Source organism: Equus asinus, chromosome 28 (assembly GCF_041296235.1).
Source record: "Equus asinus isolate D_3611 breed Donkey chromosome 28, EquAss-T2T_v2, whole genome shotgun sequence".
Taxonomy (NCBI): domain Eukaryota; kingdom Metazoa; phylum Chordata; class Mammalia; order Perissodactyla; family Equidae; genus Equus; species Equus asinus.
The window spans coordinates 17,578,624-17,602,466 of record NC_091817.1 but is presented as its reverse complement, the minus strand read 5'-3'; the positions used below and the strand labels follow the sequence as shown (position 1 = coordinate 17,602,466).

The following is a 23,843-nucleotide window of genomic DNA, read 5'->3' as shown; positions in this document are numbered from 1 at the left end:
CCCGGGCCTCGGAGCGCTTGGGGCTCCAGCAGATCCTGGGTCTGGAGGGAGAGGGGGTGCTGCTGAGGATCAGAACTTGTAGGTTCAAGCCCTTGCATGGCTTGGGGTGACCCCTCAGAGCCTCTGTTTTCTCATCTACAAGTGGAGAAATTATACCGTATACTCTTTTTTCCTATTGTGAGCTTCAAATGCTGCGGAGCGTGAAAGTGCCTTGCAAAGAGTGAAGCCCTGAGCAGGATGAAGGGCGTCCTGTCCTCGAGGTCCGATTCTGCTGACGCAGCAGAGAGCCCTGCGGCCTGGGTCTTCGGGGAAGTCTTGCTCTCCTAAACTTCTTCAGGGCCCTGCATCTTCCCTCTCTGGTGTCCTGAGGGTCAGGCTGGCTGCCGTGTGACCCCAGGGGACCCCAGATGACGCCTTTGCCTGCCTCCCCTCTCCCGCCTTCCCATTAGTGGACAGCGGCAGGGGAGGTGACAGTTCCTTAAAACAAATTTATACTCTTGGATGACTTTATGGGTTTTTGCCTTATAAAAACCCAAGAGTTGACATTCTGATTTATCTACTCCTGAGTCAACAGGATGTAGCAGATTTAAAGAGATCAAATGCATTGTAACGTTTGTGGTTCCAGTCGTGGATCAGGTGAGATATTATGGAAAGTGCTGCCAAGTCAATATGGCAAAGAGACCCAAAACAAACAAGGGGATAATTTAAATATGTCTATTAAATTGTGTGTTAAGTAAAGTAGCACAAATGTGGTGCTGAACGTGACCGATTATCTGCAGAGTTGGTGGAGTTGACTGAGCCAGAATTATGGTTCTTTTTTCCTCCCTTCAGAACATTTTTTTTCTTGAGGGAAGAGACTATAAACTAGGAATTTCAGAGACGGCTTGACTGTATAACCGTGGTTGTGTGATGACTTATAATATTGAAGGCTCCAAACGCTATTTCTCATTTCTTTGCTTTCTATTTCTTGCCGTTGCCACAGCAGCAGATCAGATTTCCTGAGATAAATATGCTGCCTTGCTTTTAATGGGATTTCTGTATTGCCAGGAGTTGGCGTGTTCTGATAATAAAAGAACCTAAAAATTGTACATCCCTTAATTGGTAAGAAGAGAGATGTTTTGATGGGCCACAAATGGAAACATTGATTTTTACTACCTCCGCGCAGTTCCAAGCGGCGTGTCATGCCACGTTCCCCGCCACAGAAGGCAGCAGCTGGCTCTCCGATGAGCTGATTTGTGATCGCAGGTTCTTGATGTCGCGTGCTTGGAAGTGCGTGTTCTGTGCGGATGGGAGAAATAGAGCCCTTATAACATTATCTGTTTCTAAATTGAAATATTTAGAGGACTGTGGCTTCCACCTCGAATCGAATGCATTCTTTGCTTCGTTTCTCTTTCTTGCTTTGGTGGGCAGCCTCAGGGGTTTAAAGGTTGTGTGCTGAAGTCTTTCTGTAGCTGCAGTGTTGTGTGTGACACACACGTACACACACATGTGCACTCACACATTTGCATATGCATATATGTTTGCATAAATATCTTTACACATAATAGAGATTTCTCTCTTTAATTTAAGTCAGTGCTAGTTTCTGGATGGAGAGATTTGTTTTTCAGGACAGACTGTGGGAAGAGGCAATGCACACTTTGATATTCCATTGTGAATCTTTGTATTTTAATGGGCAAGTTTAATCCACTGACATTTATTGGGATTACTGATATATTCTCTGTGTTATGTGTACCATGCTTTATCTGGACTTTGATTTACAAATTCTTGATATGTCCTATTAATCTCTCAGACTGAGGCTGTGCTCCGTTTCCCACAGCTGTGCGGGAAAGTGCTCCAGACGAGAGTCAGGATGTCAAGTTAAACATCTGGGGTGCTGGGGATGTTGCATCCCCCTGGCTGGGTGCCAGGTGCCTTACCTGTGAAGTGGGAAAAACAAAGCTATCCCTCTCTGCGGGCAGGGGGACCATGATCACTTGAATTTCCTTTTAGCTCTGGGATGTGTGAGACTGAAATGGGACTACATGTGTGAAATTGTGGCTTTTTAAAAGCACAGAACACTACCTAAATGAAAGGCATCACTATCATGATCATTAATTCACTTTTCTCTGTAGTTTAGCTACTTGTCTGCACAGTGCTAATCGTAGAATAGGTGTTTTATTTTAAATAAATTGGTCCCATGATTCCAAGGCTGGTTCTCACTGTCTAGGGGGATTCCAGGCACGAGTGAGGGCTCAGGGGCATTTTCAGCTTGATCTGGCTCTCTGTGGTCCTGCAAACACACGTGCTTCCTTAATCCCAGAGTCAGGACACCTTGACAAAGAACTGAGCCAGCATCACCATATTGGGAGGCTTGTGTGGAAGGTGAACTTGGCTCCGAGATCTCCCAGCTCTAAATTGCAAGGCTTTGGGGGAAACTAAAAGTTTAGGTGCATCAGGCACAGCTGATAGAGGCTCTAGAGAAGCGTGTAAGAGAATTGGCTTTTTAGGGGACAAAATGCTGAGATATTTTCACCTCCCTGGTGGATCACGACCCCCAGCCTGCATGCACAGAGGGAAAACGACAGGAAATCCCCCTAGAAGATTTGCACCAAGAATTAAAGAATCTAGTTGAGAATTATGGCACCACATGCTACAAAAAACTCCCATCTATTAATGTACTGAGAGTTGTCAAGAATAGTGGACCCTGGGAGGCAGAGTAATTAAATGTATCTTAATAAATGCCGGGTGATTCTTTTAAAACCCTTTCCCAAGACCCTGTCAGCTGACATGGACTGTATTCTTCCTGTTGGCAGGAGGCCTAGGAGCAGAGCCGGAGTGTGATCGGAAAACCAGCCGTGCGCTGGAAGACAGGAACAGCGTGACAAGTCAAGAGGAGAGAAATGAGGACGATGAAGACATGGAGGATGAGTCAATTTACACCTGTGATCACTGTCAGCAGGACTTCGAGTCTCTGGCAGACCTGACGGACCACCGGGCCCACCGCTGTCCTGGAGGTAATGTTCAATAGCGCCGGGATTCTGACAGGTGGTTATACGGATAATTGGACATAGCAACAGCTTGAAGCCTCAAGTGAGATTAAAGAATTAATAATGTAATTCTACAGTTAATGTCATTTTATTGTGGTGTCTTGGGTACCCTGTATCTGCCTTTTAAATGAAATTAAAAATAAAAGTAACGGCTTTCTGGCAGGCAGGAATTAGGTGGAGGTGCCCCGTCTGGGCCCCCCAAACAGCACTGCGTAGTGTATGGGCTGTAACTGGGCATGTCTGCCACCCCAGATTTCTGGAAGGCCTTTTGGAAACCCAGCAATTCAGAGGTTGTTGGTGCAAAGTTAAGCAGCTTAAGTGTGGAAAGCTATGTGAAGGAGGGTGCCCTGGGTCAGGGCTTGTGATGCGACAGGGAGAATTTCAAAGGCCAAGAAGAGCCCTTGCAGAAAGGGACCTGGTTCCGCTTCTATGCTTGGCCTCCCACTTCTCTGAGTCTGAGGAGAAGGGTGGCTGGGAACTTCTTCTAGACCTGGCTGTGGCCCTGCTTCCTATTTCCTAGGTGTCTCAGAGAAGGTGGGCAAGGCCACAGTTTTATGGGAGTGCGTAAGATTTCACAAGTTTTGTGTGTCTGTGTGTCTGTGTGTCTGCGGCATGTGCGGTGAATGGGGTGGGGAATGGGGGCATGTGCATTCCCTGGGGTGTGGCAGCCATGCTACAGGGCTGGGGGTTGACATATTGCCAGGCTCTGAGCAGAGAGTCCAGAGCATCCTTGTTCTTTACATAGCTATCCCCGGACATCTTCCTCCATTGTGGTTGTTGATGAAACCCTTTGGATGCTGGTTTGTGGGGAGAGGACCTAAAATCTCAGACCAGTATTTGCAAGAGGACCTGTCACCTGTTTGGGTGGGAAATTTGCTGGTAGGAAGCAGGTTGGGACTCAAAGCCCTCACTTCCCATACCTTTCATGCCATCTTGGAAGTATGAAAGCCAAAAGTTTTGGGAATTACTATGACTTTCCCTCTAGTGACATCTGTACCTGCATAGTCCTGGCTAGACCCAGTCTCCATTCTCAACCTCTGGAGGGAACAGATAGCCAAAACAATAGACCCAAGAGGACTCTTACAGGTTTGGACTTTGGGGGGCTCAGCAGACCAAACCCCAGTCACGTGGAATTTGTGATATTTCAACCACAGGCAGAGGTGATGGATAACTTATAATCTTAGAATATTGAGGTGTTGAGAGGGAAAGGTGATTGCTTGACCAAGGTCAGGGAGCAATTTGTAGGTAGAGCCAGGACCTTTTCAGGACACTTGGCTGTGGACTCTATCCTACTTGAGAAAATAATAAATGCTAGCATATTTCTTGATTTAGCCAAGAATTGAGGTAGACTTTTAACTATAAGAATAAAATATTGTCATTTACTTTAAAAACAATTAATTGTTTTTCTAATTAAAAGCTATTCTCTTTATTTTCTAAGTGGAAAAGTCCACACCATTCTCATCTAGTCGTGAAAGCAGGGCCCCTCAGGACCACTGCTAAGTGATGCTTTGTTGAGCCTCTGCAGCTCTTGGGGTGAAGCCCTATGCCCGTCACTACTGGGGCTGCGCCTTCCTCCAGTTCTTCAGAATCAAGAAGATCCTCATGTCTCTCACCACACTTTTGTGAATGGTGGTGCCTCTAGGTGAAGGGAAAATGTGACACTTTGGTGCTGTATTTGGGGTCTGTACTGGAAATAAGAAATGGTAGCCAATTGTGCTTTCGTCTTGGGCAGGATTCTCTTCCCAGTGGCAGTCTCTTCTCTCTGCAGCCTTCGACTTTGGCTGAAATCATGGCAGCCCTGTTTTCAGGGTCTCCAGCCATCCTTATTGATGCTGGTGGTATCCATCATCAACCGATCCTCCTGCCTGCTTCCTAACAGGACCCCACTAACGACCTCCACGGGGACGTGGGAGCCAGGAATATCTCCAAACCTTGGACCATTGGAAGGGAGTCAGAAATTCCTTGAAAGAGCATGGGAAACGACCTTGCCTCATAGCATCCCTGAGAAATTCATTACTGCCCAGTAAAGGTGTGACAGCCTGGGAGAGTCTCCCTGACGTGGAAGAGATATGTGAGGAGTTATTTCCCCCCAGGTCTTACCTCCTTAGGATTACCCAATGACAGGAAAAGCCACTGGGAATTACTTGCATATTATTCAAAACACGTGCCTACCTAAGACGCCTCCATACCCTTTGATCATGCAGTGGTTTTCAAACTGTGTCCTCAGGGGTGTCTCTAGGGCTATTGGGGCCGATATTGGGGCCTGTGCAACTGAGGGGGCGCTGACACCCACTCTAATCAGAGCTATTCACCTTAAAAAGTCTGTTCTATACATTGGGCTTTAGCATAAGATGTCATTTGCAAATAGGCTTCTGCTTGAAAAGTCTAGAACTGGCACAAAAATGCAATAGCAGGCCCTCCCAGGCCAGGCTGAGGGGGCTGCCAGACGCTCATCACTGGCCATCTGCTCTCTGTACCGGGGACGACACAGGTGGGCATTGCTGCCCTCCTGGAGAGTACACTCTGGAGGGAAAGGTGGATGCGTGACAGCCCAGCAATGACCTTTCAGAGAGGGCCGTGCTCTGCTGAGGCCGGGCAGGCTCTGGGTGCTCAGCAGACGTTTCTGAGGGAACAAATGAGTCTTGTTTAGAGGGGAGTGGGCCCTCCTTGCTGTTGAGAATTTGGGGCCTGCGGGTGATGCCACCTGTCAATCCTGCTGTCTGCTCCTTGAACATATGTGCCCTGCAGAGGGCTGTCGCTTCTGGAATGTGGAGGTGGCACACCCCTCCCCAAGCAGGTGTCCCGGGAAGGTCAGCCCTCCGGGCAGTCGGCATGTTGGGAAGAGGCTGTGTGGAGGGCATGGGTGTTTGTGGGGGGCCTTGAATGTGGTTTGCTTTAGCATGGTGACCTCTGGGCTCTTTCTGCAGCATCTTGGGTGGGGGGCAGTGCCATGTTCCATCAGAATCTGGGAGAGTAGCTGTAAGGTCTGGAGATTTTCTGAGGTGGGGATGCTCACCGTGGAAGGGGGAGCCTCCTGCCAGACTGGCAGTGATGACCTTCATAAGGAAGACCTGGGACTCTGCACTGAAGAGATCTTTATTTCCGGAGGTTCTGGAGCTTGAGAAGGTGCCTTCTCCATTGTCCCTCAGCAGGAGTGGCGATGCTGGGTCCAGGGGAAGTTGCTGAAGCGTGGACTGCAAGAACTCAGACAGCTCCGTCAAGCCCTGTCATAGTTCTCTCTCTCCTCTCTGTCTCTCTCATTGTCTCTCATTTGTGTCTGAGAAACCAGCCTTAAACCCGCAAGGCCTCGAACATTGCATCTTTATGACACAAAATGAAACAAGCAAGGATCCAGTCGGCTCTGGTGACGCTCACGCCCCCAACAGCTGTTCGATTTCTCCTTCTTCCCCTCCAGCCCCTGCGCATAGGATAACAAGTGTTTGCATGCTTGGAGGCGTGGGCACACACCGTTTTGTATCCTGCATTTGTTACTGAATGTTTTCCGAAAGGATCCCACGTTGGGACGTGGTCTTCTCCATCATCCTATTTTTGGGGATCCTCTCTATTTTAAACAGTAGGACTCAAAGGGATACAGCTTGAGTTGCTGATACTGGGTCTGTATACGATAAAACTATTACATTTAGACCAATATGCTGGTAGATTAGGGTTTTGCAACAGAGTAAATGAAGGCTGCCTGGATGCGTGTGGGGGGCTTGTCTTTCCTAATGGAGCATCGTTTGTGCACACAAAGCATTTGGTGCCTGTCTGAACCGACAGAAAGTCCCATTAATTCAGGTCCCACTAACTTCAAATAATGCCAGAATGGGGAGGGAGCTGTTTACGTTGAGGCAATTTGTGAAGCGGTGGCCAAACACATGTGGGCCCTCTAAACGGTTGCAGGGCTGTTTTTCATCTTCTAGGAGCCGGGAGGACTTCAGCTGCTCTGGAAAGTGTTTCTGGGAAGTTCCTGGGGCACTGCGGAGGCGGGAGCGAGACGCTTGGTTTACCAGGGGCTGACTCCCGTTTTTCATGCGTTCATTGAAGCAGGTCACCCGTGGACCTTCGGTCTGGATTCAGGTGGAATGTTTTCCCGCTTCCTTGTAGGAATACTACCCTGTGAGGATGCTCTGTGATTTGGACTGACTGCTGCTTTGGCCCAGATGAGTGAGGCTGACTGCCTGAGGATGCTTGGGTGCTGGATCTGCACTGCTGTGATGTTCTAGGCCTGACTGTCCCAGCGACGCTCATTATGTCAGGAGTGGGCTGTCTGCAGGGGTGTGCAGTGTGCCAGTCCTGGAACGCCGCAGTGTCCTGGGCTGGAGCCCCTGACGGCTTTTGGAGGTCCCTGGGCTCTTCTCTAAAGGCACTACTGGCGTGATTTGGGCTTTCATTATAGGAAGGGAGAGGCAGATGGAGTAAGACCGAGGTTTCTAACTGTGGCCTCCAAGCACTTGCTCCACACAACACAGGCTGCCTTCACGACCAAGTTGGAGCCGAGAATGGGTTTCTTCCCTTCAGCCTCCATTCCCTGATCTCCAACTCAGGCTAGCTGCCTCACTGGGCACAGAGGGGCAGCCCTGAAGCACACAGGGTCCCTGCTGCCCTCCAGGGGCTCACAGTGTGGGCCGCAGCCCTCCCTGCAGGCTCTCTCTGCAGCCCCCGCCCCCCAACCCCCATGGTCCGCAGCCCACATCAGATTTTGTAGTTACTCTGTGATCGTGTCACTGTGCTTATTGCCCACCTCCCCCACTACTGTTGGGCTTCAAGAGGACAAGGGCCACATCTGTTGTGTTCTCTGTTGTGTCCTAGGCCAGTGCCTGGCACACAGTGGTGCATAATGCATGCTTGTTGAATAAAGGAATGCTCTGACCTAGTCTTTACAACAGTCCCATCAGGGAGATGCTATTTTTCACCATTCATCCCCATTTTACACATTGGGCAACTGAGGCTCAGAGACTGAGGGATCAGATCGTGCTCAAGGTTACAGAGCTTGAGCTACAATTCGATGTCTGAACAGCCCGTGCTGAGAACATGGATGGGAGTGGTGGGCAATTTCAAACTAAACTCGACAGATGCAGCTTTTTTGAATACTCAACGTAAAAAAAATAAGAGGGCAACAAGCAAAAACGGTGCTCCCTGTGGGTTAATGTCACTGCTCTCCCTTCAGCTGCTGCCCCTTCCTGAGGATTGGGACCAAGTAGCATTTCCTTAGCCCCTTGGGAGAGGCTGACCCTCCTTTTCTGGCGCAGGTGAAATGCTGCTGTGTAGAAAGCCAGGTGGAAAGTGAATTGCACCCTGGTTTGTTCGGCTGTGGCCAGAGGGACCTGTGGGCTCTAATTGCAGGGCTGGGGCTGCATGGAGGCTGTGCCTTTGCCAGCCTCATTCCTGTCCGCTGGCTGGCCAGAGCTTGCTTTTATGTGCCAGCTCAGGCCCTTTCTTGCTCCAACAGCGTGGGTGGGGGCCCTCTCTGCCTTATTGCTTGGGGCGCCCTTCATGCTGGTTCCATTTGGGCAAAACAGAGTGGGCAGAGGCCAGCCTCTGGGCGATGCGCTGCCAAGTGCACAGGTGCAGGGCGCGAGTTCCCTCTGCCTGTGGGGAGCATGCTCAGGGTGCTCGTGTCAGCCGGCCTCTCACAGTGCAAAAGGCCTGGGGGCTCGAGCACAATTCATATGCCCACATCAAGAGACCTCCTGCGTGCAAACAGCATCCAGTTAGAAAACATGGAGCAAGAAAGGGTCCTGCTTACGTTAGCCACAGAAGGTATAAAGACTGGGGAGCGAACCCAGGAAGCAACGTTCATGTGTTTAGAGAGGACAAACAAACAGGACAACTGCTGAGGGACACAAAAGAGACTTAAATAAATAAAAAGGCAGACCTTATTCTTGGGTGGAAAGATTCAGTATCATAGATACATCAGTTTCCCTGAAAGTAACCCATTAACTTAATGTTACCAACTAAGGTAAGAATAGGGTTCATCTAGAAATGGACGAGCTGATTCTAAAGTTCATAAGGAAAAATAGGCATGCAAGGAGCAGAAGGAAAATTCTGAAAAAGAGGAATGGTAGGCGGGGCTGGTAAGCAGATCAGATTTTAAAACATATTCTGAAGCCATAGGATTCTAAGCCATGTGGGCCAGCCCAGGGGAATGGAGAAGAGGCCAGAACTGGGCCTGCATAGAGCTGGAAGTTTGGTGACCGAGGAAGGTGTCGTGCAGGTCGGTGGAGGACAGATGGGCCACTTGGTAATGGGGACTGAGAGGAGGCAGCCGTCATCCTGCAAAAGGGAGATGGGACTCCTGCCTCCTCCTGACGCCGGAACAAATCCCAGATGGATCAGAAATCTAAACATAAAAAGAACACTTGGAAATACTAAAAGAAAACACGAGTGAGGTTTTAAAAAATATAATCGTGTCAGAGTGGGAAAGCCTTTTCTAAGCATAACCCTAAACCTAGAAGCTATAAAACAAAAGACAGAAATATTCGATGACATAAAAATAAAACATTTCTGCATTGCCAAAACCACGATAAATCAAACCAAAGACATGTATCACGGGCAAGAGATATTTTCCTTAATGTGTAAGGAGCTCCTACCAACCCTAGGAAAATAGCCGAGAAATCAACAGAAAAATGAGACAAAGGCCGGGCAGTCGAGGCCAGCACCTGCTCGGACTGGGGGACCACACTGCTTCTCAGATATTTTGAATATCTCCCATGTGCAAAGGACAGAAACGGAGCCAGAAAAATAAATATTAGTGGGATTTTAACAGTTAGAAAGATTCAGAACCTCTTTTATAATAAGAGAACTGTCAATTTAAACTGCAGGAAAATACCACTTTTCCCCTGTCGGGTTGGCAAAGATCAAAAAGCTTGTCATTGCATCGTGCTGGTGAGGATGTACAAGCTGATGCTGAGCCCCGGGGTCTTGTTCTCCTCTGTGTTTCCCAGGTGGTCTTGGGCTGCAGCTGGAACACATAGTAGGTGCTCAGCTGTGTGTTGATCTTGCCCCAGAGGAGGCCACAGCTCTGAGAGAGAGAGAGAGGTGTCCACAATAAGGTAGACAGTGGAAACCCTGTGGAGAAAGGGCTCCGAGGTATGAGATAGCAAAAAAATGGTACCATGTACTGTGCCTGTACATAGTAGGTCTTCAATTAATGTGTAATCAGAAGGAGTTGAGAGAAGGAAGAGATGGTTTATTCATGCGGCACATATTTATTGAGCATGGACTATGCCTAGGACTTTTCTGGGTGCCCGGGCTGTAGGAACTGTTCATTTAAATAAAACGTAACTCACTGGAGAAGGTATTCACTTCTCGAAAGCGTTCTTCCACTTGTAAGATGAAGCGCCGTAGGTGGCCTTTAAGTGGCTGCCTTCCCCGGTGCCTTTCGAAGGTGTTTCCGAAGGTGTTTCAAGGTGCAGAGATGTCGTTCCCTACAACTCTTTGGGAAAATGCTGACCACCGTGTGTCAGCCTGCTAGTGCGCTGCTGTTTGGGAGGGAAGCGGATGGGCGGGGTGGGCGACCGGCCAGTCTGGGTCCACCTGGCTGCTGGCGAGACTGCCGCCCACCCTGATCTGCCTGCTTGCTGCCCTCTGAGTTCCCTGCGAGAAGGTGCCTGGGAGCCGGCAGGCCGCGTGGGGCTGTGGTTCTCTCGGGGCTCGGCAGCTGCCTGGCTTCTGGTGGTGATGTGGAGGGGCGTTGTTTTCAGATGCCCGTGTTATCATTCGCGCCCTGTGAAGTCTGCAGTGTACAGAATGTGTCCCTCTCGACTCGCTTATGTAGAGCGAGTGCTGCTGTCACACTGTCCAAGCTCTCCCAAGTTGACGCCACATCTGACAACATAGAAGGCAGGGGTCCAGTGGGAAGAGTCCACGTTTCTTTTGGTTTTCCTGGGAAAAATGTGTCTGTGTGTATGTCTTGAGGTTTGTGAGGGCTCTCCAAAGTGGAGGGCATCTTTTACTTCCTTCCCACGAGCCAGCCAGCTGGACCACCTGATGATCTGCTGAATCGCTGCACCTCCTGGGTTCTTTTGTGGCCCGAGTGGAATCCAGGGGTGGGGCCTGACATCCGGGCTGTTTCTGCTGCAAATGCCCCCAGGAGGAGCCCGGGTGAATGGACCCTGGAGATGCTCTGGGCAGGGTGGGGGACTGGGCTGAGCCTCCCAGGCCGGGCGTGGTTTCTGCACCTTTCCTGGCAGCAGCCAGAGCTTCCGTTGGCTTCCTGTTGTTGGGCCCAAGATGTACACCCAGCAGGACCTCAGGTCCTGGGAGGAAAAGAAAAACCCCAAGCTGGCCTTCAGGCTGGCTGCACGTGTTTCCTGTTGTGGTCTGCGTCCAGTCTACTGTCATCCATTTCAGCCTAGAAGTTTCCAGAGGGTACATGTCATGTCAGTAAGTAGTGATACCACACCTACTGCATGCCCAGGGCCATGTGTGTGTGTGTGTGTGTGAGAGAGAGTGCATGCCTGTCGGCGAGGAATGTACAATCCAGCTGGAGGATGAAGTTGCCGTGGCACATAGTAGGTCCTCACTTAATGTGCTGCATAGAGATTCAGTTCAACCTGAGAAGTAGCTAAAAGCAGATTCACTGGCTCAAGGAACTGAGAAGTAAGGAGGGTCCTCCAAGGACACACCCTGAGGCTGCCCATCTCCCACCCCCATGCATCTCCTCTGAGAGGTCCCAGCACCTCAGGTCTCCACCCTCCTGACTCAGCCACACTAGGAGAGGGAGCAGCCAGGACAGAAGTCCGGAGGGGACCAAGGCTCATCCTCGAAAGTGTCCCTGTGGCCAGGAGGAGGCAGCCACGCAAGTTAGCTAGGCTCAGGGTCCGGGGAGTCTGGCATCTCCTTACGGACCACTGGGACTGAGAGCTGGGGAGGGGCTTCCCCAGGATGTTGGCCAGGGAACACGGACATCTTCTTTAGGAGGAAGGAATTATATGCAGGCCACTATGAAAGAGGAGAATAGTTTCATCAAATGGCAGACTGTTGGGTATCAGTGATCAAGTCCATTCACTTTGCTTTTGACAGCGTCTGCTCCTCTCATCTCAGCATTTTAGGAAGGCAGAGGCCTCAGAGAACATCTGTCTCAGCGGTTTCTAACCTTATCCTCAAACTCTTCTTCTCAAACACAGCCAGTGTATAAAGCAGGTAAATGGACAGTGCTCTGGTAAAGGGTTTGGGAGATTCCGAGCTCTGCCTGCTGGCCCACTATCCCCCTCCCGTGCCCTCAAACCTCCAGGAAGCCCCAGGCGGCTCCTCAGAGGCCTCAGGCAGGTGGGCTAGGCTCTTTAGTGAGGTGGGCTTGTCCAAGGTCCACAGGGAGGTGGGGGCCTTTGGGGGCCTGCCCCCGCGCCCTGCCCCGGAGGTGTCTGATAATTCCTAGGAGGCAGGGCAGCTCCCAGGGTGGACAGAGGGTTGGTGCTGGTACTGGGCACCCAGGTGTGCTCTGACAGGGGCGCCTTTGTGCGGTTCCTGTCTGCCTCACTGACTGTTGGCAGGTGTGCCCCACACTCAGCCCGCCATCTTTGAAGTCTCTGGACTTTTCCTTTGTTTGCTTCTTGTGGAGGAGTGACTTTGACCCTTGAATTCTTACAAATTTTATGGAAATTATGCCCCCACCTTGGGGGTCCCACAGAGACCAGCCCAGCCTCCCTTCCTGGAACCTCTGCCTCTTGGTCCTTTGGGGGCGGAGCTCTCTGAGAGAGGCAAGTCATGCCCTAGTGGCATCCACCCGCTGCTGGGCATTTGGGACATCCTGTCCAGGCCTTGGACCAGGTTGGAGAGGGGCTGAGTGGCCACTGGGTTAATCTGGTCCCTGGGCCTGAGTGGCTCAGGTGCCCACGTGGTGCGGAAAGGTGGCTGTGAAACCAGTCTGCTGTGCTGTACCTCTGCAGCTGTGTTCCAGAAGTTCACATCGGCTGCCACCAGCTTCAGAGGGAAGTAGGGACGCAGCTAAAATATTCCAAATTGCAGTAACAAGATTTTTTTCTTTATACTTTATTATTGTCTTAATAATAAGTTTTTTCCCCAACGTATCCATGTATAGCTCTGAAACCTGAGTGTCATTGAGCAAACTCAGGGCCAGTTACGTGGTGCTTTTGTCAAGAGTGACAGCTTTTCCTTTCCCGTCGAGGTTTGAAATTTCATTAGTCCAGCACTCCTGCCCCTTCTTACCACCTTTATCACCGATGGTCAGGATACACAGAGACCAGAGCCCCTCAGAGAGGCCCTGGTGCATTTCTCCTGGAGGTGCTCGTGCTAATTCCGGATCCTGTTGGGCGTAAAGATCTGAAAATTGTGTTCCCTGAGTAATCCGTCTCGGTTACCTCCAATTTGAGGTTTGAAAAAGCTTTGAGAAGTGCCTGCAGGTGAAAATGGGAATAGCCTCCAGCTGGATCCTGACCTGGTTTTGGGGTAAAAGAGGCAACTAGAGGGAGTTGTTCTACGAGAATCTTTTATGATAGCTGAAAACTATTGATGAGCTGTTCCCACGTCCTTTAGTCTACGACTCCAGGCACCCCAAAGAACAGAGCAAACCACCAGTCAAAGGAAGAATATGTTCCTTAGAACCACAGCATCCCCTGGCATGCATTCATTCATTCATTGAATCATTTTTTAAGCACCTACTATGAGCTAGGAACTGCTGTAGACACAGGGCAGAGAGGAGTGAGTGAAGCAGACCACAGTTGCTGCCCTTTGGAGCTCACATTGTGTAACACCTGGACCCTCACTGACTTTGGCCAGGAGATTCTTAAACTGACCTGTCTGTAGCGATTTTGTTCTAAACCCAGGTTGCTTCCCTCTTTGGTGGAGCTGAGTGCTGGCCAAGGCCCACCTGAGGCGTATGAAGCGGAAGAACAAGTAGCTATCAAAATGGTTAGTGTACTTTGAGCCCATGTCAGCGAAAGCAGGGTGGAGGAGATGATTGCTCTGTTGCTCGTGGTGCTGGAGAGACCACGGCTGGCGAGGGGCAGAGGAAGATGGGGAGGGGAAGGCCTCAAAGTCACGCCTGCAAGTTGGGACGTTAGGGTTCTTGGCGGCCAGTGCCAGAAAATCAAACCCTCAGTTGATTAAATCAAGTAGGGGAACTTAGTGGCTCATGTAAATAGAAATTCCAGCTACTAGGACTAGCTTCAGGTGCTGCTGGATCCAGTGATCCCAGCAAAGGCCTTAGGACCCAGGCTTCCTGCATCTCTGGCTCTGATGAATGCTAGGTTGGCTTTTGGCTCAGGCCAAGTCAAGTGCTCCGAATGGCAGATCCAGAGATGTTCCCTAGGGGAAATCAAGGTGCTGGCAGCAGAAAGGGAGGTGGATGCTGTTAGACAGAAGCAGCCCGAAGAGGGAAGAAACTTGGGCCATTTAACCTCTAGCGGCAAAGATGCCAGAGTAGGTGACCTGACCTCAGGCATAGCTAGGAGCTTGCTTGGCCAGTCCCACCAGTTCAGCTGGTGTCTGCTCCTGTGATGGCGATCCAGTGGTTGACATTTTTACTGTCACCTCTGGATAAGACATATTATTGGAGGGGGCTGCCCAGCGGAAGCTCTGGTCAAAGCTGTGAGCCACAGCTGTGGGGGATGGGGATGAGGCACCCCAAGTCCTGTCTCCATTAGTCTTGGTACTGTAAGGGCTAGAACCGGGACCAACCCTAGAAGCCACGGGGACACCCATTCTGGCCCCACGTTTAAGGAGCAGCTTCCTCGTGGCAAGAGCCTTGACAAGCCTGGAGATGAGCGCCTCAGATGACGGCAGGGGTAAGGCAGTGGGGATGGGGGTCAAGGGGCTGGCACAAAGGGGTTGATTTTTCTGGTTCCTCCAAACTCCGAGATCTGTGACTGACGTTCCTAAAATGACACCCTAACACAGAAAAATAAAGAACATCCCCAAACAAAATGAGAAAGCAACCAAATTTATCTCCCGCTGGCTGGGGCATGTGGTTCAAGGAGTGCAGCCAGCAGGGAGTCAGCCTTCTTTCCTTGGGCTCCCCACCTGGCCTTGTAGCTGGGGGGAGGGGCGGGGGGGGGTTGGGGAGGAACCTGCCAGCGGCGCTGCCTTGCGGCAAAGGCTCGGGGAGATGGGGGGGGGTTCGGAGCAGGAAAAGAGCAAGGAAGCCTGAAATCTAACTCTGGCGCTGGTCTAAAATAAAGCGAAACTATTGGTTGAGTGTTTTGGCAGTGTTTTCAAACACTGTGTGTGCCAGCTCAGGGAAAAATGTACAGGGGATTATAAAATGCTTCATTTTGTGTTAAACAGTTTTATTTTGGAGTTGACTGGCTAGAATTGGCTGCCTTTGGAAGTGACATCATTGCTCTGGGGGGCATCTGGGAAGACTGAGGCTGCAGGCAGCTGTGCAGGTTGGGGGATGGTTACTGGCTTGAGGGGAGTGCATGCACCCTGCCCCCGCCCCCTGGGATGTGGAAGTCTTGGCCTCCCGGAGTGGAGGGCTGTGTGACTGGACGCTGCCGAGTGGTGCGGGTGACGAGGCCACATCTGCCGGCGTGGGTCTGAGCCCTCTGAGCTGCTGGGGCTGAGTGGAGAGGAGGTGGGAGGGAGGTGGCTGAGGGGCGCGCAATGCGGGCTGGGGAGGAGGGATGGTTGGCATCGCCTGTGGCCTCCCAGCCCCTCCCAGCATCTGTTCACAGGGCAGCTTGCACCTGCCCTGACTGTGACCGTGCCCCTCTCCCACTGCTGTTGGAATGAAGCCACCCCACTGCCCGGTCCCTGCCCTGAGGGCCTGCCCTCCTCCCCCTGGTCCCCTCCTGAGCCTTGGACAGGCCAGGATTCTTCCCACCCAGGCCTTCACAGCACCTCGCCCTCTACCTGGACGGACTCTCAGGTTGTCACCTGGATGGCTCCTTCGCTTCCTTTGGGTCTCAGCTCCAAAGTCACCTACTCAGAGTGGCCCTGCTGGGCACTCCCTGTCCCCCAGCTAAAGTCACTCTCCTCCGCTGTCCATCAAATCATCCCATTTGATTTCTTTCCTGGCAGTTCCTATTATTTCAGATTTTCTTTTTGGTTTGCTTTTGGATTATTGTCTTTGCTACTAGAAGGTGATCCTCTTGAGAGCGTGTCCTGCTCTGTCTTTCTCAGGCCTGTCTCTGTCTCTGGCCTAGCACAGGGCCTCGCACACAGTAGGTCCTCAGGAAACATTATTGAGTGATTTGTTGGCAGTGGCCCAGGTGGCCGAGTTGTTCCATTTGTCACTCCCTTGGGTTGTCAAAGACCAGGAATTCTTGTGGGCCGTCTCCTCTGCTCAGGAGACAAGCCTACTTCCTCTCAAATGCCACCAAGCCACACCTCCTCCCACCCCCTCCCGGCCTCAGGAGCTGCCCCTTCTGCCTGCTTCCTGGGACCACAGAGCAAACCAGAGCGGGTGCTCTACTCTCCCAGGGGAGAGGGGCGTTCTGCATTTTGGGTCATCAGGCTGTTATTAAGTCTCTACTGCGTGGCAGGCCCTGGCTAGGTGTCAGGGATATAGTGGACCCTTGCCCTCAGGGAGCTTTTTTTCTGGCAGGGGAGACAGATAACAAAGAGGTAAGTAGACAAATGTGTGATGTCAGCCTGGGATGCACATGGGGCTGGATAAGTTGGGATGTGCAAGGGGCTCGGGAGGTTCAATTGGGTTCATGCCCCCTAGGAACCTATTGTGTCCTGGGGGAAGAGCAGGTCTGCAGAGCTGGGAAGATCCTAGGCTTCCTGTGGGTGGGTTTGAGGAGCACCAGTGGGGTGGCAGGTAAGAGCCTTGGAGGCGGGTTTTCGAGGGGACCGCGTCTCGGGGTCATTCCAGGGCCGATTTGTTCCCCCACTCCCCCACCCCCTATAAAGAGTTGTAGGGAGAAGTGCAGCCAGCGGTCCAGCCAGGTCAGAGGGGGTGGGGCTGGGGAGCCCTGGGTGCTGGGTGAGCGAGTTATTAAAGGTTTTGTCCTCTGACCACCTCGCCCGAGGGCTGCTTGTCTCCTCGTGGCTCTCACTGATGCCATATTTTACACTGCTCCCTCTAATGTCTTTTTATCACAGTCTTAACAAACACCATGTCGACATATTTACTTAAAAATTGTTTAAAGATCCTTAGTCAGGGTCTCAACAGAAAACAGATGGTGCATTCAAACAGGGTAATTGAGGAGCATTTACTAAAGGGCTCTTTACAGAGGTGGGCAGGGGGAAGGGAAGCCAGCGGGGATGGGGGAGGATTTTGAGGACATCCCCACGACATTGGAGAACCTAATGGGGACATTGGAGAACCTATTGGAGTGAGGGGAGGAGCGTGTGCCGGGACCTGGAGAGAGCAGCTGTCAGAGAGTCCTGCCCTGTCGGAGGGCTCCCTCGTGAGAGGCACACACAGCCTGTGGCAACCCTGGAGCATGCCAGGAGCATAAATACCCCGGCTCGGTCCCCTCCCGCCCCCAGTCTCTGCCAGGACCATCAGCGGAACCCAACGGGAAGCCCGAAGCAGAAGAGCCTGTGGGTCAGCCTCCCGGGGCACAGAGCCGGGTAGAGGAGGGTGGGGTCGGGATCTGGAGGGGCCGATGGCGTCACCCTTGTTCCTGGGGCAGCTAGGATGCTGCTGAGAAGTCCAGTTTTGGAGCTTCACCCAAGTTTATAAAAGGAGAAATTTCCTCCGTGGATTTGTTCGGGGCAGTGGGAGCCACACATTTTTCTTGGAGCTAGTGGCGTTGGCAGGTTGCTGTGGGGTGGTTGGCGTGTGGTTTTCCCTTTTCCCAGGACATGGTACTTGTCAGTGAGTTGGTCTTGTGCTGTTATACCACAAATTAGGGGAACAAAGGAGCAAAATTTGTCAGATACAGGCCCAGCTCCTGGCAGGTGTAGCTGTTCAAATCACAGCCCGAGCTGCCAAAACTTTGTTATTTGCATAAGTGGAGAATTGAATAGGTTATCATTCCGATTAATGCCATTTACTGCTTAACTTCTGGAGACATTGGGAAGGAAGGCACTCTGTGGCTGTTGCCCCTCGATAGCGGCATTCCATCTACAGCTCCACTGGGGACGGTGGCAGGGGAGAAGTCAAGGCAGCAGGAAGGTCAAGGATGCTTCTGGGGAGGCTCTTTGTTCATTATGTATTTATATTGCACGTGGTTTCCACTTGCCGGCTGTGCTGCTCCTGGGACCCCAGAGGATAAGGCAAGGAAACCTGCGCTCGGAGCACCAAGGCTATTTTTATTTGTGCGTAGGGCAAGGTGGTGCGGCTGCTGCAGGCCGAGGTTCAGCTCTCTCTGACACACGGAATTGGATATTAGGGCGGAATTAGAAGCTCGAGTGCAAGGCGATCTCTTGTGAGTGATGGATTTAGGATGGCATCATGACTTTCCAAACTGCTTTTGCAGAGAGCAGCAAGGGTGGATGAAGGAGCCATTTTGGGGGACAACCCCAGGCCCCCAGGTAGCCCTGATGTTGGTCTGTGAGTAGATTATGAATTGTTTCCCCAAATCAATTCACTTCCTCTTGTTTCTTTTTTCCATGACACTTTCCCCACTGGGTACTCATAAGCACTTCCTTCTCCTCTCCGGAAAGCTTTGCAGCATCCTACTCACTCATCTGCTCTAGCCCCACCCTGATTGTCACCGTGGAAAGGCCCTGTTTCTCCTCTGCCTTGTGAGCTGGGAGCATCGCTTTGCCTTTAAGGGAGGGGCGGCTGAGACCTTCAGGCATTCTTTATTAAAACGATTTTAGAGATTATTAAATATCACTAGCCCATAAATGTATTCCATTTGTAAAAATTTCAAAGATAGAGATAAAGCTAAAGTCTCCATCCATCCTGCCCCCTCCCAGGTTAATTGTGGTCACATTTTGGCTTGCATGCTTCAAGACTCTGTACTACAAATTTACGTAATACCATGTTTCATAGATTCTAAGACAACTTTAACATCTCTAAAATTGAGATGAATCTTACAATTAGTGACTTGTTATGGTTTAATTTACAATGTTTTGTCTTGCTTTTTTAGTGGTACATACAATAATGGTGCATTTTATAATCCACGGTGTCCTAGATTCCATGGAATATGGTGTATGTGAATCCTTAGAAACAATGCTGTATTGATTTTTGATTACAAGGAATAAATGATGCCATATTGAATCTATCATTCTGTAACTTGCTTTTTTTTTCATGCAATGCTATGCCTCGGAGAGTTTTCCACATCGGCGTATAGATCTCCCTTATTCTTTAGTAACTGCTGTGTGACATTGCACAGCACGGTGGCCCGCGGTTTAGGCAGCTGGTCTCCTGGTGATGGGCATTTAGGTTAGGTTGTTTCCAGGTGTTTGCTACAGTAAACATTCTTGTAGGTATCTCACCATAGGAGCACTTTTCCATGATTGATAGCAAGAAGGGGGCATTGATGGGCTCAACATTTCTTCCGTTTCATCCCTTTCCATTCCATTCCATCCTGTCCTGCCACATCCCATCCCATTTCATCCCATTTCATTCCATCATATCCCATCCCATCCCATCCTAACACATGCCATGCCATGCGATCCCATGCCATGCAATCCCATGCCATGCCGTCCCATGCCATGCCATCCTATCCCATGCCATCCCATCCCATGCCATCCCATTCCATGCCATCCCATCCCATGCCATCCCATCCCATCTCATCCTATCCCATCCCATGCCATCCCATCCCATGCCATCCCATCCCATGCCATCCTATCCCATGCCATCCCATTCCATCTCATCCCATGCCATCCCATCTCATGCCATCCCATTCTATCTCATCCCATGCCATCCCATCCCATGCCATCCTATCACATCCCATGCCATCCTATCCCATGCCGTCTCATCCCATCTCATCCCATCCCATCCCATGCCATCCTATCCCATCCCATGCAATCCCATCCCATGCCATCCCATCCCATGCCATCCATCTCATCCCATTCCATCTCATCCCATCCCATCCCATGCCATCCCATCCCATGCCATCCCATCCCAGCCCATTCCTTCCCATTTCACCCCATCCCATCATTCTATCCCATTGCATCATTCCATCCTATCCTACAACCATTACCCCAGTACTTACTTGGTATCTGATACTGTGTCTGGATCAGTTTTGTGGCTTGAGGTGTCCACAAAAGGGAGTCAGATCCTGCCTTCCCGAGAGCTTTTGGTCCATTTGGAAGAGTAGGCATGAAATGAAACTTGGATCAAAATTCCAGAGCATCCCCAAGTTAAGCCTTGGGGTAGGGACACAGGTGTTGGTGTGGTTCTGAAGAAGGCATTTCAGCTCTCATTTTCTACTCATTCTGGGGTCCTCTCAGGCTGGCAAGCTCCTCAGGAGTAACAAAAAGAATGCCTTTGCACTGGCACATGTCACCCCTTGAGTTACCTGGGGAATAAGTGGGAATCTTCCCCAAATGGGTTTCTTAAGGCTGAGACGTATTTGGGTTGTTATGGGGGTTCCCTTTCATATTTTCCCACCTTTGAGCTCAGTAGGGAGAAAAGAGCCACGCATGGGTCCTGTGGCAGCTGGTCCGCCCTCTGTGGAGGTGCTATGTCATCTCTCACTGGGGAAGCAGGAAACATGGGGCCTGGGAATGGAGGTGACAGAGGTGGATGCAGCCTCCCCACCTGGGAAGTTTTGAACAGAAAATGCCTGAAGGCTGTCCTGGAATGGCCTCAGGCAGTGCCTCTCAAACTTTTAAGTGCATATAGATCACTGGGATCTTGTGAAAATGCAGATTATCTTTAGCAGGTCTGGGAGTGGGAGGGGCTGATTCTGTATTTGTTACAAGCTCCCAGGGGCTGCAGATGCTGCTGGTCCATCAGGAGCTCCTTTGAGGAGCAAGGACCTTAGGAAGGCTAAGCAAACTCTGGAGGCAGGAAGCACCTGCGAAGTGGAGGAGGAGAGTGGGAGCTGAGGTTTTCTAGGGACCAACACTGGACACCCCTGGCAGATCTCCCTTCTTGGGCCTGTGGATTCTTCGACTTTGTACTCCGGCATGCCACTCTCCAGCACTTGTGTGCGAATCCAGGCAGAGCGTGTTGGTGTGTTTATAGCTGAGGGATTTGTGCTAGAATCTCCAGCTGTGGGGCAACATGACAGTGGGATAATTCTTCGTTCTGAGAGACTGTCCCTTGCTCTGCAGGACGTTCAGCACCCCTGCCTGGCCTTGCCCACTAGATGCCAGTAGCAACCTCTCTGATCGTTGCAGCCCTTGAAAGAACGCCCCTGAAGGACAGGCAGTGCTGGACGTGGTTGAGGGCCACTGAGCCCGACACAGCCCTTGTTGAAGGCAGGGACTGTGGCCCGGTCTCCATGTCCCCAGGGGCTGGCACCGTGCCTGGCGCCGAGTGAGCGCTCGACTGTGTGTGTTGTATGAAAGAAGGCAGCATGCCGGCCGAAGTGGGAGGCAGGTTCTCCTCAGCCCCGCCCACACCAGGGAAAGCAGGTTGCGTGCCATCAGGGTGGGCCTGTGAGGATAGCACCCTCCGACCTCGAGGGACAGCGCGGGAGACGAGACTTGCACGTGATGGAGACTTCTGAGTTCATCTCTCTTTCCTCAGCTCTCCCCCAGCGCTCCGAGGCTCCGTTTTCTCGTGGAGGCTGCCGAGCGTTTGAGCTTTTGCTGTACCTGTCTTTCCTGGGCTGAGCTGCTGGAGGATGAGGCCTGTCTTGTTCATCCTTGTGTCCTCAGAGCCTGGCACATAGTAGGCGTCTTGTAAATGTTTGCTGGAAAAACTGCTTGAATTCACTAGGGGAATCGGCTCATTCCAGCAGCTCAGCAGTGGCTCCCTTTGGTTTGCTGGTGATGGTGTTTGTAATGTGAACTGTCATCCCTGGTTCATTCGTGCAGTTATTAGTCCATTCATTCAACAACTATTTCTGAGCACCTGCTATGTTCTGGGTACTGTGCTAAGGCAGGAGCATGCTGGCGAGCAGGGTGGGCACTGTTCCCTTGGGAGCCAAGGGTGTGCTGGGAAGTACCCCATCAGAGAACCATGCGAACAATGGGCATATTTCAGTGGCTGCAGGTGCTTCTGGGGGAGGCACATGGTTTTGTGAAGGTGCTGAGAAGAGCTCTGTGTCTAGTCTTCTCGATGGCTCAGTCTGCAGTGGGAGTCAGGGAGGGCTGCCTGGAGGTGGTGAAGTTGGGCTGAGGTCTGAACTCGTTGCATACAAATAAGTGCTTAGAGTACCAGTAAGGCAGGGCCACTCCCACATGAGAAAGAAGTTCCTTTGCAAGAATTTGATTTAAGGTATTTTTTTAAGGCATTAGAAGATACACAAATAAATAAATGAATCAATAATAATTTTGTCAAGACTTCCTTACACTTATTTTATAGTCTAGTGTTTTTTTCTGTTTTGAATTATACAGGTGTGAAGCATACTCTTTTCTGTATGTAGGACCTCTAAAAGTCTTGGCCCTGGATCTGGGCTGAGTACAAGAGAAGTGGGTGAAGGCTCTAGAGAAGAGACAGGAGAAGAGCATATGCAAAGGTCCTGGGGAAGCTGAGGTGACACAGTGTGTTGGCAGACCAACAGGGAGGCCAGGGTGGTAGGTACCCAGTGAGCAGACAGGTGAGGCTGTGGGATCAGGCTGAGAGGTCTTCTGGGGCCAGATCATGCAGGGCCTTGGATGCGCTGGGAAGGATTAGGGATTTTATCCTAAGACTAGGGGGAGGCCACTGGAAGGGATGAGCCAAAGGGTGACGTGATTGGATGTACGTTTTTAAAAGATTATTGTGGCTGCCATTTGTGGGTCATTCTGGGAGTTTGTTTATAGGTTTTTCTTTTGGGGCCAGAAGTCATGTGCCCTGGGGCCACCTGTGCTGTGAGGCTGAAGGTGCCGTTGCATCGTTGGTACCCCAGGCTGTCACCCCGCTGCTCTGCATTTCTGGACTCCCTCCCCCCTTTCTGGGTCAGGCAGACCTGGCCTTCAGAAGCCAGATGGGGTCTGAGGACATTTGGGTGATGTTTAGATTTCTAAGTCACTGTAAATCTCACTGAAGTGTCCTGTTTCTCTTCCATCTTGCTCTTGTAATTTTTGTGAATGAATGATAAAAGATGTGGCACGGTCATTTGTTTTCATTTCTTTCTGACACCTGGACTCTGCGGTGGCGGCTGTCCCTCCAGTGGCTGCGAGTCCGCCTCTGGGCCGTGGGGCCCTGGGCCCTCACACCTGCTTCTGTCGGGACAGGGGGGCAGCTGAGGCAGCGGCCCTGGTCCTCATGAAACAGTGAGCCCCTTTAGAACATGGCACTGGAGTCCGTGCCTGTATAAGGGACAGGACTGGTTCCAGCATGTCCGTCTGCTTGGCCAGACACTGTGCAATAAGCGGCACGGAGGTAGGAACTTGAAGGTGCCGCCTCATTTAGGACCGCGGCGCCGCCCATCTGAACTGCGTGGTGGAAAGCAGTTCTTCAGCGGTGAACTGTGGCCTCACATTGATGGGCGGTGGTCAGGGCTCAGAGCTCTGACGGTCTGCCGGCCGCCATCCCCGTGAGACCAGAATCCACCTCTTTACTCCAGTGGCCATTTGAGGTTGGGTCTATCCCTGTTTTTCAGCCTGTCTTCCCGCTTTCCCCCTCCCCGCTGCCCTTGAAGTCTGTTGTGTCCTTGCCTGTGCCATTCTCTCTGCCTGGAAGCCCAGCCCTCAGTTGCTTCCTTGGCAAAGCCAGACCCACCCTGCCGGCCTCCCTGGAAACCTTCCCTGACCTCCTTCTCTGGGGCCCGGGAGCTCTTGGCCTGCTCCCTTGTTTTCAAAATACATTTTTCGTGTTTCGTGCTTGTTAGACAAATTCATTGTAGAAGATCTATTAAATAAAGACAAACCAAAAGAAGAAAGTAAAATCCGGCCGTAATCCAGAGATTC

General features: G+C 51.2%; 1 protein-coding gene across 2 annotated transcripts in view; it reads left to right on the top strand.

The window, feature by feature from the left end:
• Positions 1-23,843, top strand: part of ZNF423 (zinc finger protein 423) — a 319,206-nt gene that overhangs the window by 99,693 nt on the left and 195,670 nt on the right. For both annotated transcript variants that reach the window (XM_070500329.1, XM_014857529.3), the window contains exon 3: positions 2,793-2,993. In XM_070500329.1, the coding sequence (XP_070356430.1) occupies positions 2,793-2,993 (201 nt within the window). The remainder of the gene's footprint in view (positions 1-2,792; positions 2,994-23,843) is intronic.